Consider the following 15,818-nt stretch of genomic DNA (forward strand, 5'->3'; position numbering starts at 1 on the left):
ATTACTTCATCCCATGAAAACTTGGATACCCTTCTTGAAACTGAAACAATCTTTTCGGCAACCACAGCCAGTTAAAAAAAGTTGAGAACAAAACTATCAACTATATGGGCATTCCTTTGAAAAGGAACGAAAAAATTAAATATTTTGGAGTAACATTTGATCAAAAATTGCAATGGGAAGAGCACATTGATAGCATCAATAGAAAAGTACTAATTAAATATTCTAATATTAGAACCATTGCATCCTGTTTAACCCCTCACACAAAAAACCTTTTAGTTAATGCACTTGTCATGCCATATTTCAACTACTGCTCCTCTGCATGGGTTTGTGCCACCCAAGGTAGATTGGGGAAACTAGAAAAACAATTAAAATGTATCCATACCTTTCTTAGGAAAGAGAGGGTATATTCACTGAATAATTTACTCATTAAAAACAATGCTATATTTTTTTTCCAAGTCATGAATAACATTGCTCCTGATTACATGCACTCAAAATTCCTTTTGGCAAAAAAATGTCATAATCATCAAACAAGAGGAGCTTCGAAAAACAGGTTCACACTTCCCTTAGTCAACACGGAATTTGGCAAAAAAGCCTTCCCATTTAGAGCTGCAGAAGTGTGAAATAATCTTTCAGACCAAGTGACCTGTAATGGAAGTCTGCTTTCGTTTAAGACTTCCATCTCTAATGTATTTAGCAAATTCTATTGGAGATCACTTTTTAACTTTTTAATTACTGTTTTTTATTCTTCTTTTTTTTTTAATTTTCACAGATTATAAATTTTCAGGAACGAGATTTTTAAACGTAAAACGATTCTCAATAAAATGTGTTTTTTTAACCTTTTATAAAATTTTATTTCCAAGGCTGAATAACCGACCTACTAACTGAACTACTAGACTAATAAGAAAGACTAGAAAGAACAAAATAAGAACAAACTAAAGAGGGCTTAAAAACTAAATGGCCAGGACCTGTTAAGATTCGACTGGCTTCTAAAAAAAGCTCCTATAAAAATTCAAATTTTAACTCTGTTGTCCAAACCATAGTGCACAGACTTTGGTAGTATTATATACCCATCCCATATTTGGTATTGTAGTCTTCTGGAGTTTATAACTTCAGAATCAGACAGTATAGGATAAGAGCTTGACATCTCAAGAATGTAGAAAAGCAGAAGTATTATGCAAAAAGTCATTTAAATTACTCGATTTCAAGATTTTTTGATTTGCTAAGGTTTCTTCTGCCAAGGTTTTTTTCTTTGACCGAATTTAGTGTAACTTTTAAGCCCTTTATTTAGATTTATTATTTAAAAACAGATTTTAGAAAGTAAAAATGGCTGCAAATGAATTGGATGACTGGTCTACAAAGGAAAAGTTTGTACTGGCATGCTGTGTGACAAGAAGCGGAGATCAAAACTGGTAATTAAGTTAATTGATTAACATAGTATATTTTTTATTCGAGCAAGCGACTCTCTCAGTCTTAACTTCCTTATCTCTAATAGCTGAAATAATGTTGCAAAAATGAGATATATAAGTTTATTTTGATCTTGTGTTGTAAAAATATTTCTTATATATCGTCAAAACAAAGTTTAAATTTTAAATTTAAATTTTAAATTAAAACATAATATTTTTTTGTTACTGATTATCTTCCTTTTATTGTGATGAAACAAAGTCACTTTTCTGCTTTAAAAAATATAAGCCATAAAAAAAGTTACGATTGCTACAACACAAGCTAGTCGTTGACGTCATTTAAAAGATAATGCTGAAAGACTCTTCGCAAAACTACACAAAGAAATAACACAAACTGTGCCAAGGTCGAATTTCTCAAATTTTTTTTTGTGCACACTCTACTTTACTTATAAGAAATTAATAATTATTATTATTATTTAAACAGTTGTATATTTTAATTTGCCATTGTAAATATTTTATACTAAACCCACTTTTGTATTCTAGGGTATCTGTAAGTCGTACAATGCGATTGATTCTTGAGGCATGTGAAGAAGAAAAGAAAAGACCTGCTGATTGGTTTTCCCAAAAGGTAATTTAGTCCTAGATGATGTATAATCCCTTAGCTGCAGATATTTAGGTGAAATATTCATGCATGTTCTTAAAGTAAATAAGATGCTCCAATCTTGGACAAACACATATGGACAATTTTATTGTATTTTATAGTAATTTTCGAAAGTATCTAATAGTATAACACATTATGTTATTCTGCTTATTATAATTATAATTATAATTAATGCAATTCTTTCATATTAATTTTCACATTAAAATATCTCTGATAGGAAGAGTAAAATTCATGATTTAAGTTTACTGCTCTCTTTATTTTGTGTATAAAGTAGAAATCCAGATTAATATGAAGACATATGCTATCATTTACTTTTTAATTTAATACAACTAAAATTCATATTACATTTTTCTCTTTAGAATTTTGCAATCAAGTATAATGAATTGTTAAACACTGCCTCAGTAGCCAAGTAAGGGCTTTTTCTTCTTTCGGTGAAAATCACTCACCAGTCACCTTGTGTAGTGCGTTTCCTCCAGTTCTGGAGCTTGTTGGTTCAATTCATGGCTGATTTTTGCCAGAGACTAAAAGTGTGAATTGTCCTTTCTGCTTAACATTCAGCATGAGAATGGGATTGATATTTGAGGTGGTTGTGTAGCTGAGCAGCAGTTGTGTTTGTATGCCTTATGTATAGCTCAAATGGAAGCATTAAATGCGCTAGGACCCCTTTACATTTCCTTTGATAACAATATCATTAGGAATTAAAGAGGCTACCCTGAGTAAATAATATTAATAATAATTATAATAATGGGAATGAAATGGGAGTGAAATAAAGGTTTAAACCATTTTGTTTTTGTTAAGACGAAAAGTTAGAGGTGCATCGTCAGAATCGGGAAATGTTGGTGAGTTCATATTAACTATTTTCTTTATGTGCCAAAGTTATGTTCAGCATGTTTACTTGTTATTTAATATTTTATTTAATGAGCGTATCATAATGGTGGCTGTCCGTACAGACGTGTTTTCTGTGTTAAATTTTTTGTTGCTGTTGTTTTTGGCATTAGTCAACAATGTTTCCTGTAATAGTTGTGGGAAAACTATCAGAGGAAATCAAACATCAGAGAAATGTTATACGTGTAAAAATTTATCTCACTTGAAATGTTTAAATGATAAATTTGTTTGTGATGAAGAGAGATTTTTCTGTGTTGACTGTACTCCTGCTGATCCTAAATATATCATAAATTCACTTGATCCTGAAATTTCTGGATTTATTGGTAAGAAAGGATTTAAAATCATGCACCAAAATATTAATTGGATCGAAGAAAAGTTACATCACATAAAATCATTCTTGTTAGATACCAAAAACTCTGTTCATATTATCAGTTTCTCCGAAACTCACACAAACAACACTGTTACAGATGCACAATTAAAGATTCCGGGGTACACACTCGAACGAAAAGACCGTGTAATTGTTGAAGGCCATGGAGGAGTTTCACTCTATATTCGGGACGATCTGAACTACAACAGGAGAGATGATTTAGAAATTGAAGGAATTGAATTTCTATGGATTGAATTCTTCCCCAAAAAATCGAAACCGTTGCTCATTTCTTCATGCTACCGACCCCCTGATAACTCAAAATACCTCGACAGAAACTTTGTTGAAAAATTTAACAATATTTTGGATGCGATTACAGCAGAGAACAAAGAAACGATTATGTGCGGGGACTTTAACTGCAATTATAAGGTCCCCGGAGACCATTGCGACTTGAGAGATCTTGTAAAACTGCACGGTTTCAGTCAGTTAATAAAGTCATACACGCGAATAACAAAGAACAGTAAAACACTTATCGATTTGTTCTATACGACAAACAAAATAGTAATTACCAATACATTGGTGCACACAAATTCTGTAAGTGATCATGGTTTAATTGGCATCAATAGAAAAATGAACTGTAAACGCTATCAACCAAAAAGAATAACGGCGCGTGATTACTCTCGATACAACAAAGAAGACTTACAGAACGAACTTCGTAACATACCTTGGGAAAACTGTTTAGCTGTCAATTTCAACAAAGGCTGGGATTTATTCAAAAATTACGTCACATCTACCATCAACAAACATTCACCACTGAAGGAGAAAAATGTTCGGGGGAAAGCCTAGTCCCTGGTTGACACGAGAAATACGTCAGTTGATGCACATAAGAGATTATCAACTACGCCGCTTTAAACAAACTAGCCTTGATGCTCATTGGGACAATTATAAGAAACTCAGAAATACTGTAACAAAAAAGATACGTGCTGCAAAAGCAAACCACATCAGAAATGTATTTAAGCAATCCACTGACAAACCTAGCGACTTCTGGAAGCAAATCAAAAACTGCTATCCTACTAAGGGTACATGTGCTCCAAGTAAATTTTTCAAAATCAATGGGGAAAATGTATCGAATCCCAAATGTATATCAAATTTTTACGAAAGTCGGATCCAAATTAATGAACTGTAAAACCATTAATTACACATAGAAAATGTTTGACCATCGGGACCCCCTGAAGGATATAAACCGAACTAATGCAACATTTAAGTTTAAAGAATTAACAGTCCGAGAAACATTAAAAATCTTAGAATCGACAAATGCATCGAAAGCGGCAGGTCTGGACACATCACCTGCAAGAATTGTAAAGGATATTGCTCCCGTAATTGCAGCACCACTTACGTTCTTAATAAATGCAAGCTTGTTATCTGGCACCTTTCCAACATCAGAGAAAACTGCAAAAATTAACCCTGTGTTTAAAAATGGAGATCGCAGTAATATTGATAATTACCGTCCAATCTCTGTGCTCAACATCCTGTCGAAGACCATCGAAAGAGTTGTTTATAACCAACTAGCTGACTACCTGGAGGAAAACTTCTTCCTGAGCAAACACCAGTATGGCTTCCGCCGGAAAAGATCGACTAGTGATGCAGTTACCAAACTTACAAATAACATCCGCTAAAACATGGACAAAGGCAAAGTAACAGGTGCCCTGTTTATGGACCTGAGAAAAGCATTTGACACTGTTAACCACAGTTGTTTACTTTACAAACTTCCTTACTATGGCATACTTGGTAAAGAGGTTGATTGGATATCTAGCTACTTGTTTCACCGAAGCCAAATCGTTAACGTTGATGGAGTACTTTCTGAGAAGGAGTTTGTTACCCATGGTGTACCCCAAGGTTCGATATTGGGACCTCTGCTATTTGTCCTTCTTATAAACGACCTTCCGATCCAGCTAAATTACTGCAACGTATTAATGTATGCTGATGACACAGTGATTTATTTTTCACACAAATCGCTAACTGAGATCGAAAAATGTATAAACTCAGATGCTGAAAAAGTGTTCAGATGGATGCAAGATAACTGTCTTATCCTAAACCCAAAAAAAGGAAAAACAGAATTTGTAACATTTACTTCTCGATCACGTAACACCCAGATCAATATGACAATCAATAACAATGAAATCCACCAGCCTGCGTTCTACGAATATCTTGGTGTAATCATGGATAGCCATCTAAACTTGAGCTCTCACCTTCAACGAATGTACAGGCGGGTTAGTTCAAGGCTCAAAATGCTCAAGAAAGTAAGACATAACATTTCACCAATTGTTGCTGAGAAGATATTCACGTCAATGATTCAACCTCTAATTTTCTACTGCTACCCTGTTTATGGTGGCATGAACGATACATGGCGATTGAAATTCGAATCGTTATTTCTGAAAGCAAAATTCATTGTCAAAAATCGTAAAAAATGGCCAACTTTCACAATACGACTGAAAAGAAAAATTGTTATTGACGTCTTCAAATCATTACATTTCGAAACTGATGGGAAATATGTTATGATCAACCACTCGATAAACACTCGAGGAAAGAACTGTTCACTTCGGCTCCCATCAATTAAATCTGAAACTGGGAGGAAATTATCATATTATCAGGGAGCAGCTATTTTTAACTTCCTACCTGTTAGTATTAGGAAAGAAACTAATTTTAATTTATTTAAAAAACTAATAAACAATTATGATTTTTAAACTTTTCTGGTTCATCCACGATGTGGGAGGGAACGGTTGACGCCATCGACACAAACAATACAATTTCCACGTCCTCTCACTGCCAAATGTATGGATTGTGTGATGACGTCATCCGTCGTTTCTTACATCGTGTTTCTTGATATACCTGAAAATTTTTCGCACAAAGTCTTTCACAATATTTTTAATTTTCTCATATATGGTTCTCAATGTTTATTCTCTTAAATTTTTCAATATCCGCGAATTTTTATTTCTCTCCGTTTAATCTTACTTCGAAAATTTTATATTTTGTTATTTTTGTTTTACACAGGTCTCTCATTGATAACAGTAACATTTACATATATCTTGTATATATTATACTGACGTAGATAAACCTGTATAAAGATGAATAATAATAATAATAATAATAATAATTGCAAACTAGAAACTCCTGCTGAACAAATCCTACGGAAATTAACCTTTGAAAGAATTGAGGAATTGGATCGTGTTATAAAAGCTGAAAGAGAAAGATATAAGTAAGTGATCTGTAATTTGTAGGGAGGGTGTGGAATTAAAATTAGCAGAATGGGCAAATTTTATGGAATTTTTAACATTGGAGAGTGGGGTAATGAAAACAGCAATTTTCTATAGTAGCCTTGTTTGTCCATCATTTTCACACATAGCCTTTATTTTTGTTAAAAATATAGAGCAAATTGGAAAGGTTTTGTTTACATTTTAGAAAATTGAAAAGTGATATTCATAAAATTCAAAGTGGAAAGCTTGATGATGAACTTCCTAGGATATTGCAAGCAATGCAAAGGTATGAAATTTTTAAATTTTGTTTCATTAACTAATTTTAGTACATAATTTTTAACAGGTTATAATACTGCTTTTTATGTAAGTCCGTCCAGAGTTCCTTTTTTACTAGAAATTATTTTATTATTTTTGATCAAGAATTCATAGAGCACAGAACAATTTTCAGGACAATGTTTAATTATAGTTAAGGTATGCTAAGTGTGTTCTTCTAAAAAACGATACAATGCTATTCTGGGATGGATAATTGATCATTTTTATATGAAAAAGCTTACCAGATATGACTTTTCTGAATTGAGCTTCAATATTATGCTTAATGTTTGGCTTTTTAGTAAATCTGAACCTGGATATGCTTAAAATCGTTCACCTTTAAAAAAAAATATACTTTAAAAATTTGGTATAACTATCTTACTTTTTTTCAATAGTGATGAAAATGTGCAGTTAGAACAACTAATTAAGGAAGATCCTCCACTTGAAGAACTAAGTGTAAAAACTACATTACAAGCAGCGAGTGGTAATTTATGTTTATTTTTGTTTGTCTGATGTTGCTACATTATTTGTTGCTGTCCTTACCCTGCTTCAAATTTTCTTTATTTTAGCTGTTTCTTCATCTCCAGCATCACAGAACACACCGTCTAGACCTCAAAGAGCAGCAAAAGAAACTGAAAAGTAGGTTGCTTTGATGTTGTATTTTATTTTTTAGTGGTATTATACGTATTTCAGGAGTATTTTTAAACTAAGTGGCATTATTTTTGGCATGATATTTAGGTGATATTTAGGTTTTCGTGGTCACATTTTGATGGTTCTGTAAATTCCTAAATTTTTGCATTTTACTAATCTAATAAGATATATCTATGAATGTGTGTATTAACGTATGTACGAAACATCATGGGGGTGAAATCTTAATTCATAAAGCTCTGCTTTTTTCATATGCTTTGTTATATTTTGGCTTTAGTATGTCAATAATACAGGTTGCTGTTGATCTATTAACACTTTGAACAATGTGTATTAAAAAAACTAAACTTCTTATTTTCAGATTTAAAAGTTACATTGAGCAACGACAAAAACACAATGCTAAATACCACCATAATCCTACCACTACTTCAACATCAACTGCTGTAACATCAACTGTAGTATCATCGTCAGTTTCCTCAAATATTACGACTTCTGCTGATGTTTCCTTATATGCAACCACTGTTGGCCCTAGTCCTGCACAAGTTCAAAATATGACAGTAAAACATGATTCCATGGGAAGTATTGTTCAACCTCGTGGGTTGTTAATTACTAAACCTGAGCAACAACAACAAAATGTGAATGTATCTGTTCCTTCAACACCAGTACGGACAGCTGCTGCAGAAGCTAAAGAGAAGTCATTTCTTTCCAACCTTCTATCATCACCAGCCTCGGAAATTAAAGCTCAGGCACAACATATAAATAACACTTTAAAGGTAGGTTTTTTGTTGTCCAAATATATTCATTGGTAAGCTTTTTGGTACAAATATATGATTAACAGGGAATTTGTTTATGTTACATTTTCTTTACACGTTATTTCTTGAGGCAATATTGGTTTTTGTTCTTGACTCGATACATTTGAGCATTCGATTTAATGTCTTGTGGTTGAATCTGATTTCACCATTTATCAAATATAAAAAAATTATTTCTATTTTTTTTAGGAACCTATTAAAAGTAAGTAAATAATATTAATATTTTTTGTTACTGGTTTAACTCTTTGGAATATTAAATATCCACTTAGCTCACTTGGTAAATCTATGTATTATATACCTGCTGTTAATTTGTGGTCTGTTTAGACCCTCACCATGTCACAAAAGAGTCATATGAAGCGTATAAAAAAGCACAACCTGCGGATACAAAGGGACCTGGAACTGCACCTATGCTCTCAAAGTTGTTGGAAGCAAATAATGCACCTCCATCTGTAACGGTACCTAGCAATAATGTTAAGCTGCCAACGCCTCAGGTAAATTTTTATCGCTAAAATTTTACCTAGTAAAAATAAAACTTACTTTCTGGTTGTTAATATTTTTTGTTGACCTAATTTTTTGTTGATGTTATTTACTAAACACCATAGCTTTAAATTAGGTGTGGTATCACTTATATTTTGTGTACTTTATTTTTTTCCATGCAGGCTGCAGCAAAATCAGTTTCGGCAAAAGGTACATTAAACGAACCTATAAAAACAGCTCCATCCAAATCTGAACAAATAACACCAGTCACGTTGCAAACGTCAGTACCACCATTAAAAACAAACACACCAAGGTCGGTAACGAAAAAAAATGAATCTGAGGTTAAGCAAACAGACTCTAAGGTCTCTCCTAGTTTGGCTGCAGATGTTAAAAGTGAAGTAAAGCCTTCACCAGAAACCAAAGTTACCCCCACGCCTAAAATTGCCCCTCTAAACGAACCCATAAACAGCAAATCATCAAAAAGAAAATTGTCTGAAACAAAATCCGAAGAGAAAAAAGAACTTGCTAAAACAGAATTAGTTGAAAAAGAACTGATTAAAAAGGAGCCAATTAAAAAAGAGCCGGTTAAAAAAGAGCCAGTTAAAAAGGAATCAGTTAAAAAAGAACCGATAAAAGAGGAACCTCAGGAAGAAGCTCCACCAATCTCCAAAACAGAAGAGGTAAAACCGGATGCAGGAGCAGAAACCAATGTTAAAACACAAGAAGTGGTTAAAAAGGGTCGAACTCCAAGTAAAACTGGTAAATCTTTAATAATTCTTGGGTTTGTTTTTGATTTGTTTCACTATTGTTTGACGTAAACGTTCTCTTGTCTTTGTAGAACCTTTGACAATCGAAGTGAATGAATCAGCAAAAAAAAAGGTCAGTACAACTGCGCTATCATGTTTTCATTCACACAACATTATACTTAAAGCAACCCTGAAAATTTTAAAATAGAACTGTTATTTTTATGCTTTATCTTAAAAAGTAGTGATTTTTTAGAATTGATTTAATTTTCTTTGTTTTTTTAAAAAATAATAAGTCGTGTCTATTCCCCCTGTAAGGACAAAAAAATTCCATGTTATTAGTGACAACAAAAATTCAATTTGCAAATACATCAAATACATGCATCCTCGGAATCTATTATTACAATATAGAATAATACTGATACCTAAAATTCTTCCAAATCAAATATGCGTTTAAATGCTGATCCAAAACCAGTATAAAAATTACAGTCATTGAGTAACAGTATCATATATTGTAAAACTTTCAGAACGATACCGTATCAGTGGATAGCACTCCAGAAGAACCACCTCCAAAAAAGAGAGTAGTTGAACAAATAGCTGTATCTGATCACTTAGAGTTACCCCTAGCAACCTCGCCCAAAAACAAAAAGAAAAAAGGTGATTTGTTTTAATTTTGTAGTATTTAACACTAACTACACTTTTTGGAAAGCAGTGGAACTGCTCTTGCTAAAAATCCATTTAAGTATGTGAAACATTTGACTGTACTAAATAGTTAAAAAATTCTTAGTGTGCCAACATTTTTTATGTTTTAGGTCGAGCTGGACGTGGAAGAAAAAAAACTTTATCAGGTTCACTGAAGGTTGACATTGTGGTAGGTGCCATAAAGTGATAGCGCACTTAAATATGACCTAGCCATGCTTTGTCTATTTTTAAATCATTTTTAATTTACATAAGGTGTGTGAAATATCTTTTCAGTGTATATTTTCTTTCCTTGTAACGATATAAATCTTTTTAAAATTTTGTTAGAGTGAAGAAGATTTAGAGCGAAGCGAAGAAGCGGAGCCTGATGTATCAGCTGACTTGAAGGACAGTGAACTAGACACTACGGATGATTCAATTGATCGGAAAGTTAAAACACCATTAACACCCTCCATTCCATCACCAGCAAGTCCAGCTCTTAGCACGGGAAGGTATAGCAAACTGTATTGTTTAGTCCTTGAGATGTCTATAATATCTCTTATCCATGCGATGATGAGAAAATTGTGTTAATTTTATCACAAGTAACATTTTTTTTAGTTGCAACTACAAATTTTTTGATTTAGCAACTGTGATCCAGAAACAGCACAACAACAAAGAGCATGGCGGAAGAGTATCATGCTAGTATGGAAGGCTGCGGCTAGCCATAAGTACGTATGTTTTTCTGGATGAATGGTATTATGCATCTGTAGGTTCTGCAAATAAGTTTGGGAGGTTTTTCTTAACAAAAACTTCTGAGAAAACTGTAACAATCAAGAAACCATTTGATAGCTAAATATTGTATTTTGTCAGTTCATAAAGTTATTTGAAGAAATATTTTATTTGATCGTTTACTTGATGCAATCTGTCTAATTCGGAACTCCTTAATTCGAAAACCTTCATAATTCGATCGTTTACCAGATACAAATTCTCTAATTCGAATTTGCGTAATTCGAAAACATCTTTAATTTATTTAATTACAAAATCACTGTGAAATTTAAGAAACTCTCTTCTTAATCTCTGCAATTGGATTACATTTATAATTTATACTTTTATTTTCTTTTTGTAAAATTCAAATCAAAAAGATTGTACTGTATGTTTTATATTTTCTGCGGAATTTTTAAAAAGAATGCTTATGTCTTTATGTCGCGTCTCAAAGGTTTGAGACATTAGCTTGATGGCACTAATATAAAGAAATTGTAGACCTGAACAGCTTTTCTCCAACCTGTTTAGTAAAACTGTCGAATGCTACTCTGTTTTGTTTTCCACCTGAAACACAGTTGCGTTTTATATACCGTGCTGATTTTAGATACGCTAATGTTTTTCTGCATCCAGTCACAGATGAAGAGGCTCCTGGTTATTCGTCCATTATTTTCAGGTATATGCCACGTGATCATGTCACTTGATTATTTTAATCGAAGGTCGTGTCTCTAATTTGTCTTTATTATGTTTTTAAAAAATTATTTTTTAGACCGATGGATTTGTCGTTGATCAAGAAAAATATTGAAACTGGCGTAAGTATTGCGTTCCTTTTTGTTCTCTAAATAAAGAAAAGAGAAAGGAAACTGAATCAGGACGATTTAAACATCTTAGAAAGTTTTAGATGTCAAATATACAGGAATGATGTAGGGTAAAAGGGTGAAAAGGCGTTTAAAATAGTGAATATACTGGGAAAGTGTTCTGGAAGTCGCCAAAATAAAGAAAACCGTAAGCCAGCTTGTTTTTCATCGTAATCGAATAATACACTGTTTTCGCCGTTAATACATGATTTTGAAGTTGAAAAAACTAAAAAAGAAATAAATGTTAAATGGGGTGATGATCAGAATTAGCCGAAGGGTGGAGAGGAAAAATTATTTATTAACTCTTGTTACTATGGTGATTTTGGTCCTGTTTAGGTCATCCATACGACGACAGAATTTCAGCGTGATATTATGTTGATGTTTCAAAACGCTCTCATGTATAACCGAAAAGAACACGACGTGTAAGTATGCAATTACTTCAGTTCTCCTCCCTATATGATAAAGTGAAAAAAATCTCAAAGTTAACCCTGGGGGTGGGGAGCGCAAAGTGCCCGCGGGTCATAAATCCTGACCACTTATGCTTAAGTGATGCAAGTTGGCACAGTTGTAGAACGTCTTAGTACAAACTCATTCCAGACTCTTTATTCAAAAAAGGCAGGAAATTCCAGGAAATTGAATTTTTTCACCCACATTTTTTTTCTTAAATCTGTAATAAAATTACGGAAAAGTCACCAAATTTCAACAATGCTATCCAAAACAAATTACATTTGCTGCGAGCACTTTGTGCCCTTCCCACCAAAGTATCATAGGGTTAATAACTTTTTTTGTAAGAGAACGAAAAGTCTGTCATCTGTCTCTATTGCCTAACCTCTATGTAATTCGACCTTGTCCGAAGGTTTATTTCGAAATAGATTTTATGCGTGCTCTGGATGTCTTAAATTCCTGTTTGTTTTGAAAAGTGTTCTGTTAAGTGATTTAGCTTTTGGCGATGGAACAGTTTTTCAAGGAGCTCTTTATGAACACATTCAACTCAAGTATGTTTGTGAGGCTAAGCACTCTCAAACTTTCTCTTCATGACTTATTACTAAATTGATTTCTTGGCTAAGTGGGAGCCATAAATATTTTTTCCGCTCTTCCTGTTTACACTTCCCTTTTCTACATTCCACGTCCTGGCCACACCTTCCATTAAATAAATTAATTTTTTGTTTTAGGTACCGTATGGCACAGGAAATGCGTGATGACGTCATGGAACAAATCCAGGTCAGAAAATTTCAAATTTTAGTGTTGTTTAGCAATCTGCCCCCACCCAACCACCCACCCACCCTCCTTTTGTTATAAAAATGATTCTGCTCTCACATTCAGAAAATTTTAACCTTTGCGAGCACATATAATCTAAGCCTCGTGTTGGTTATAAACTTGTTTCTTATAAGAAAAAAAACGTATCTCGTAAACAAACAAATAATTGAATGAGTGACAGATACTTAGTACTATCATGATGAATAATTTGATTTCAAAATGACGATATAAACAACAGCAAATCTAGCAATTAGTAGGATTGACGATGACGTAAATGCTGGTTGTAGATTTCATCTGTTGACAACAACACGGCATTAAATTTGTTAGTTTTTTGCATGAGCACGCCTTGCTACGGGATGTGATCACTGGTTCAAACACTTCATTGAAGCACTTTGTTTGTTTGTAAATGCTATTAGTCATACGGTGTAATCGCATTCACGCGATTGCTTTTGATAAACAACCGAGTAAATGGCGCCATACAAAAGTTTTAATTCAGTATTTTTTCCTTTTTTTCATTGTTTGTCAGATTATCACATTTTTCGGATTAATTAATACTTTTATATTTCAAAAAGGTGTTTTTTACAACAGTTCTACAATTAAAAACACTTCGAATAATCCAAACTGCAGGTTACACCGTTGCTGTTGTGCGGTAACGCTAGAGAATGCCACTAGCAAATTTTAAATATATACTGTTCTCCTGGAGTACGTGCGCGCGCCATTTGACCATTTTGACATGTTAAATAAAAATATTAAAGCGCAAGCCAGGTACAGCTGTAACTTCTGTATCTAAGAATTGTATAGACTTTAAGAACCTATCATGTTTTATCCTCTAATAAATGTCACCACGAGGGCGTAATGAAAGTGCAATAATTATTTCAGCTTTTAACCAAACCTGAATCGAGAGATGCAAAACAAAAATAGAATGTCACTGAAGTATTACTGTTAGTTTGGCGGCAATCAGCAGAACAAAGCTGTCAGACCAAAATAATTTAAGTGATAAGGGGTTATTTTTTTAAAAATAAATATGTACATAACTGTGTTGTTGTTTTTTTTGTTTTTTTGTTTGTTTTTTTGTTTGTTTTTTCTGGTGTGCCGTGTAACTCAAATACATCTGATATAACTGTTAGACTGAATACTTGATTGCGTCGAGGGCGTCGAGTACCACTTTATGTACTTTCGAGTTATGCTAGACTCCCTGCTGCAATATATTTCATCTGCTTTACAATATTTATTTATTTTTTTAATTGTTGTTGTTATTTGTTTTAGTCCTTCATCTCAACGCAGTTGATGGTGCAAACCACTGAACGCGATTCAAAATTTTTACGTGGGAAAATCGACGGTAATTGTTTCGCTTCTACCCTTTTTTTTCACGAACTTAAGAGCGTTTTAACTGCAATACTTGCACTTTTGTGGTATTGTAAGATGATACAAACGCAGGTAAACAAATAAACACTTCCATTGAGTAGTATAAGCACCAACCACTACACTCTGCACAAACCACCGCACAGAACGCAAACCGTTTTTTTTCTTTTAGTTTTCCTGTTCTCTTTGTCTGTTTATTATAATCCGTTCAAGCTGCAAATATCCATAGGAAAGTAGAGAATGTCCTTTTTTTTCATAATCACAAAATCGTGATAACGTGCGGGCAAATATCGGGTGCTTAATACGGTTCTCCTTTGTGGATGCTTTTCTATGCTTATCCAAGTAAATGCCGTTTGGAAATCAGAGAGTGTCGTAGCATGTTATTTGTCCTGACTTTATAGGCATAGTGATTAGCTTATAAGAAAAATTTTTCTTTCGCACTGATTGAGTTCCACATGTAAATAATTTGCTTTTAATTATTTATAGCCCCTGGCCACACGCGGCAATCATCGAAATCTGGCTTTACGTTTCTTTCATTGTAAGATCTACTGCACATTGTGTGTCCGCTGATTGTCACAAAATGACGAGGGTTCTTCCTTATATAAACAAATGATCTGTGCATGGCGCATCCAACCAAAGAGAAAGACAATGCAACAATACATAGTAATTTAAGACTGATTAATTAAGAAAGAAAAAAATATGATAATGAAATTTTGTGTTTTTTTTACAGTGATATTTGAAGTACCCGTCGAAAAGGTTTGACTTGCGTTGCTGTCTGTCCTTTCATCTAAATGTTTTTAATATCTCGCATTTTGCGTGTTTTATTCGGTGAAAGAAAATTGTTTAATTCATTTTTCACTTTAAACCTTAGAATACGAACCTGTATTTGAAATACCTTTTTTTGGCCAAAAAAATATTAACTGGCAAAGGGAAACACCTAAATGGTTCATCTTTAGATAGGCTAACTCAATCTCTTTGTAGAGCACTTGTCATAACCTAGTCCTCAAAAGTTATTGGTTTTAAACTGTGAGGCTCATCTTCGTGATTCGTCGTCTAATTTTTAATGGTGGTTAGAAAGCTGTAAGGGGAAATCAGAAATCATTTCCTAACCACAAGCTACCCAATTCATCAACTCACTCTCCAGTCTGTCAAATCAGTGAAATCTAAACAAAGCTAATTACTGCACTTTGCTCTCTTACGTTTTTTTTTGTTCCGACAACGAGCTGAAGGTTAATTTTAAATGGTGTGGTTGTGCTCCGATCACTGTCTTGTATGTGGAATTGATTGTTGATTACTGTTGTTGTGATTGTCCACTTGTCAATCTATTTACAAACTGTTGAAAGTTTTGACAGTAATGC

At 33.4% G+C, this 15,818-nt stretch overlaps 2 protein-coding genes across 2 annotated transcripts; both read left to right on the plus strand.

Annotated features, from left to right (window-relative positions):
* Positions 1 to 1,264: 1,264 nt before the first annotated feature.
* LOC130645666 (bromodomain-containing protein 8-like) lies at positions 1,265 to 8,624 on the plus strand. Its single transcript, XM_057451724.1, has 10 exons — positions 1,265 to 1,409; positions 1,944 to 2,028; positions 2,421 to 2,470; positions 2,860 to 2,900; positions 6,476 to 6,566; positions 6,770 to 6,850; positions 7,269 to 7,357; positions 7,443 to 7,512; positions 7,880 to 8,291; positions 8,517 to 8,624. Exons 1-10 carry the CDS (start codon positions 1,324 to 1,326, stop codon positions 8,535 to 8,537), a joined length of 1,026 nt encoding a protein of 341 aa, XP_057307707.1. The 5' UTR covers positions 1,265 to 1,323; the 3' UTR covers positions 8,538 to 8,624.
* A 58-nt stretch (positions 8,625 to 8,682) lies between these two features.
* LOC130645665 (bromodomain-containing protein 8-like) lies at positions 8,683 to 15,171 on the plus strand. The gene is made up of 13 exons (XM_057451723.1): positions 8,683 to 8,818; positions 8,987 to 9,563; positions 9,643 to 9,683; positions 10,075 to 10,204; positions 10,360 to 10,418; positions 10,574 to 10,737; positions 10,870 to 10,953; positions 11,592 to 11,660; positions 11,754 to 11,796; positions 12,178 to 12,263; positions 13,014 to 13,062; positions 14,365 to 14,437; positions 14,947 to 15,171. Exons 1-13 carry the CDS (start codon positions 8,735 to 8,737, stop codon positions 15,000 to 15,002), a joined length of 1,515 nt encoding a protein of 504 aa, XP_057307706.1. The 5' UTR covers positions 8,683 to 8,734; the 3' UTR covers positions 15,003 to 15,171.
* Positions 15,172 to 15,818: the final 647 nt, after the last annotated feature.

This window comes from Hydractinia symbiolongicarpus, chromosome 5 (assembly GCF_029227915.1).
Source record: "Hydractinia symbiolongicarpus strain clone_291-10 chromosome 5, HSymV2.1, whole genome shotgun sequence".
NCBI lineage: Eukaryota > Metazoa > Cnidaria > Hydrozoa > Anthoathecata > Hydractiniidae > Hydractinia > Hydractinia symbiolongicarpus.

Excerpts from the sequence above, each read along its gene's own strand:
- LOC130645665 (XM_057451723.1), top strand. The coding sequence starts at position 8,735 with ATGCTCTCAAAGTTGTTGGAAGCAAATAATGCACCTCCATCTGTAACG. Across the intron at positions 9,684-10,074 it reads ATGAATCAGCAAAAAAAAAG|AACGATACCGTATCAGTGGA; the intron begins GTCAGTACAACT and ends TAAAACTTTCAG. Across the intron at positions 10,738-10,869 it reads CCAGCTCTTAGCACGGGAAG|CAACTGTGATCCAGAAACAG; the intron begins GTATAGCAAACT and ends TTTTTGATTTAG.
- LOC130645666 (XM_057451724.1), top strand. The coding sequence starts at position 1,324 with ATGGCTGCAAATGAATTGGATGACTGGTCTACAAAGGAAAAGTTTGTA. Across the intron at positions 6,851-7,268 it reads ATATTGCAAGCAATGCAAAG|TGATGAAAATGTGCAGTTAG; the intron begins GTATGAAATTTT and ends TTTTTTCAATAG. Across the intron at positions 7,358-7,442 it reads TACATTACAAGCAGCGAGTG|CTGTTTCTTCATCTCCAGCA; the intron begins GTAATTTATGTT and ends TCTTTATTTTAG.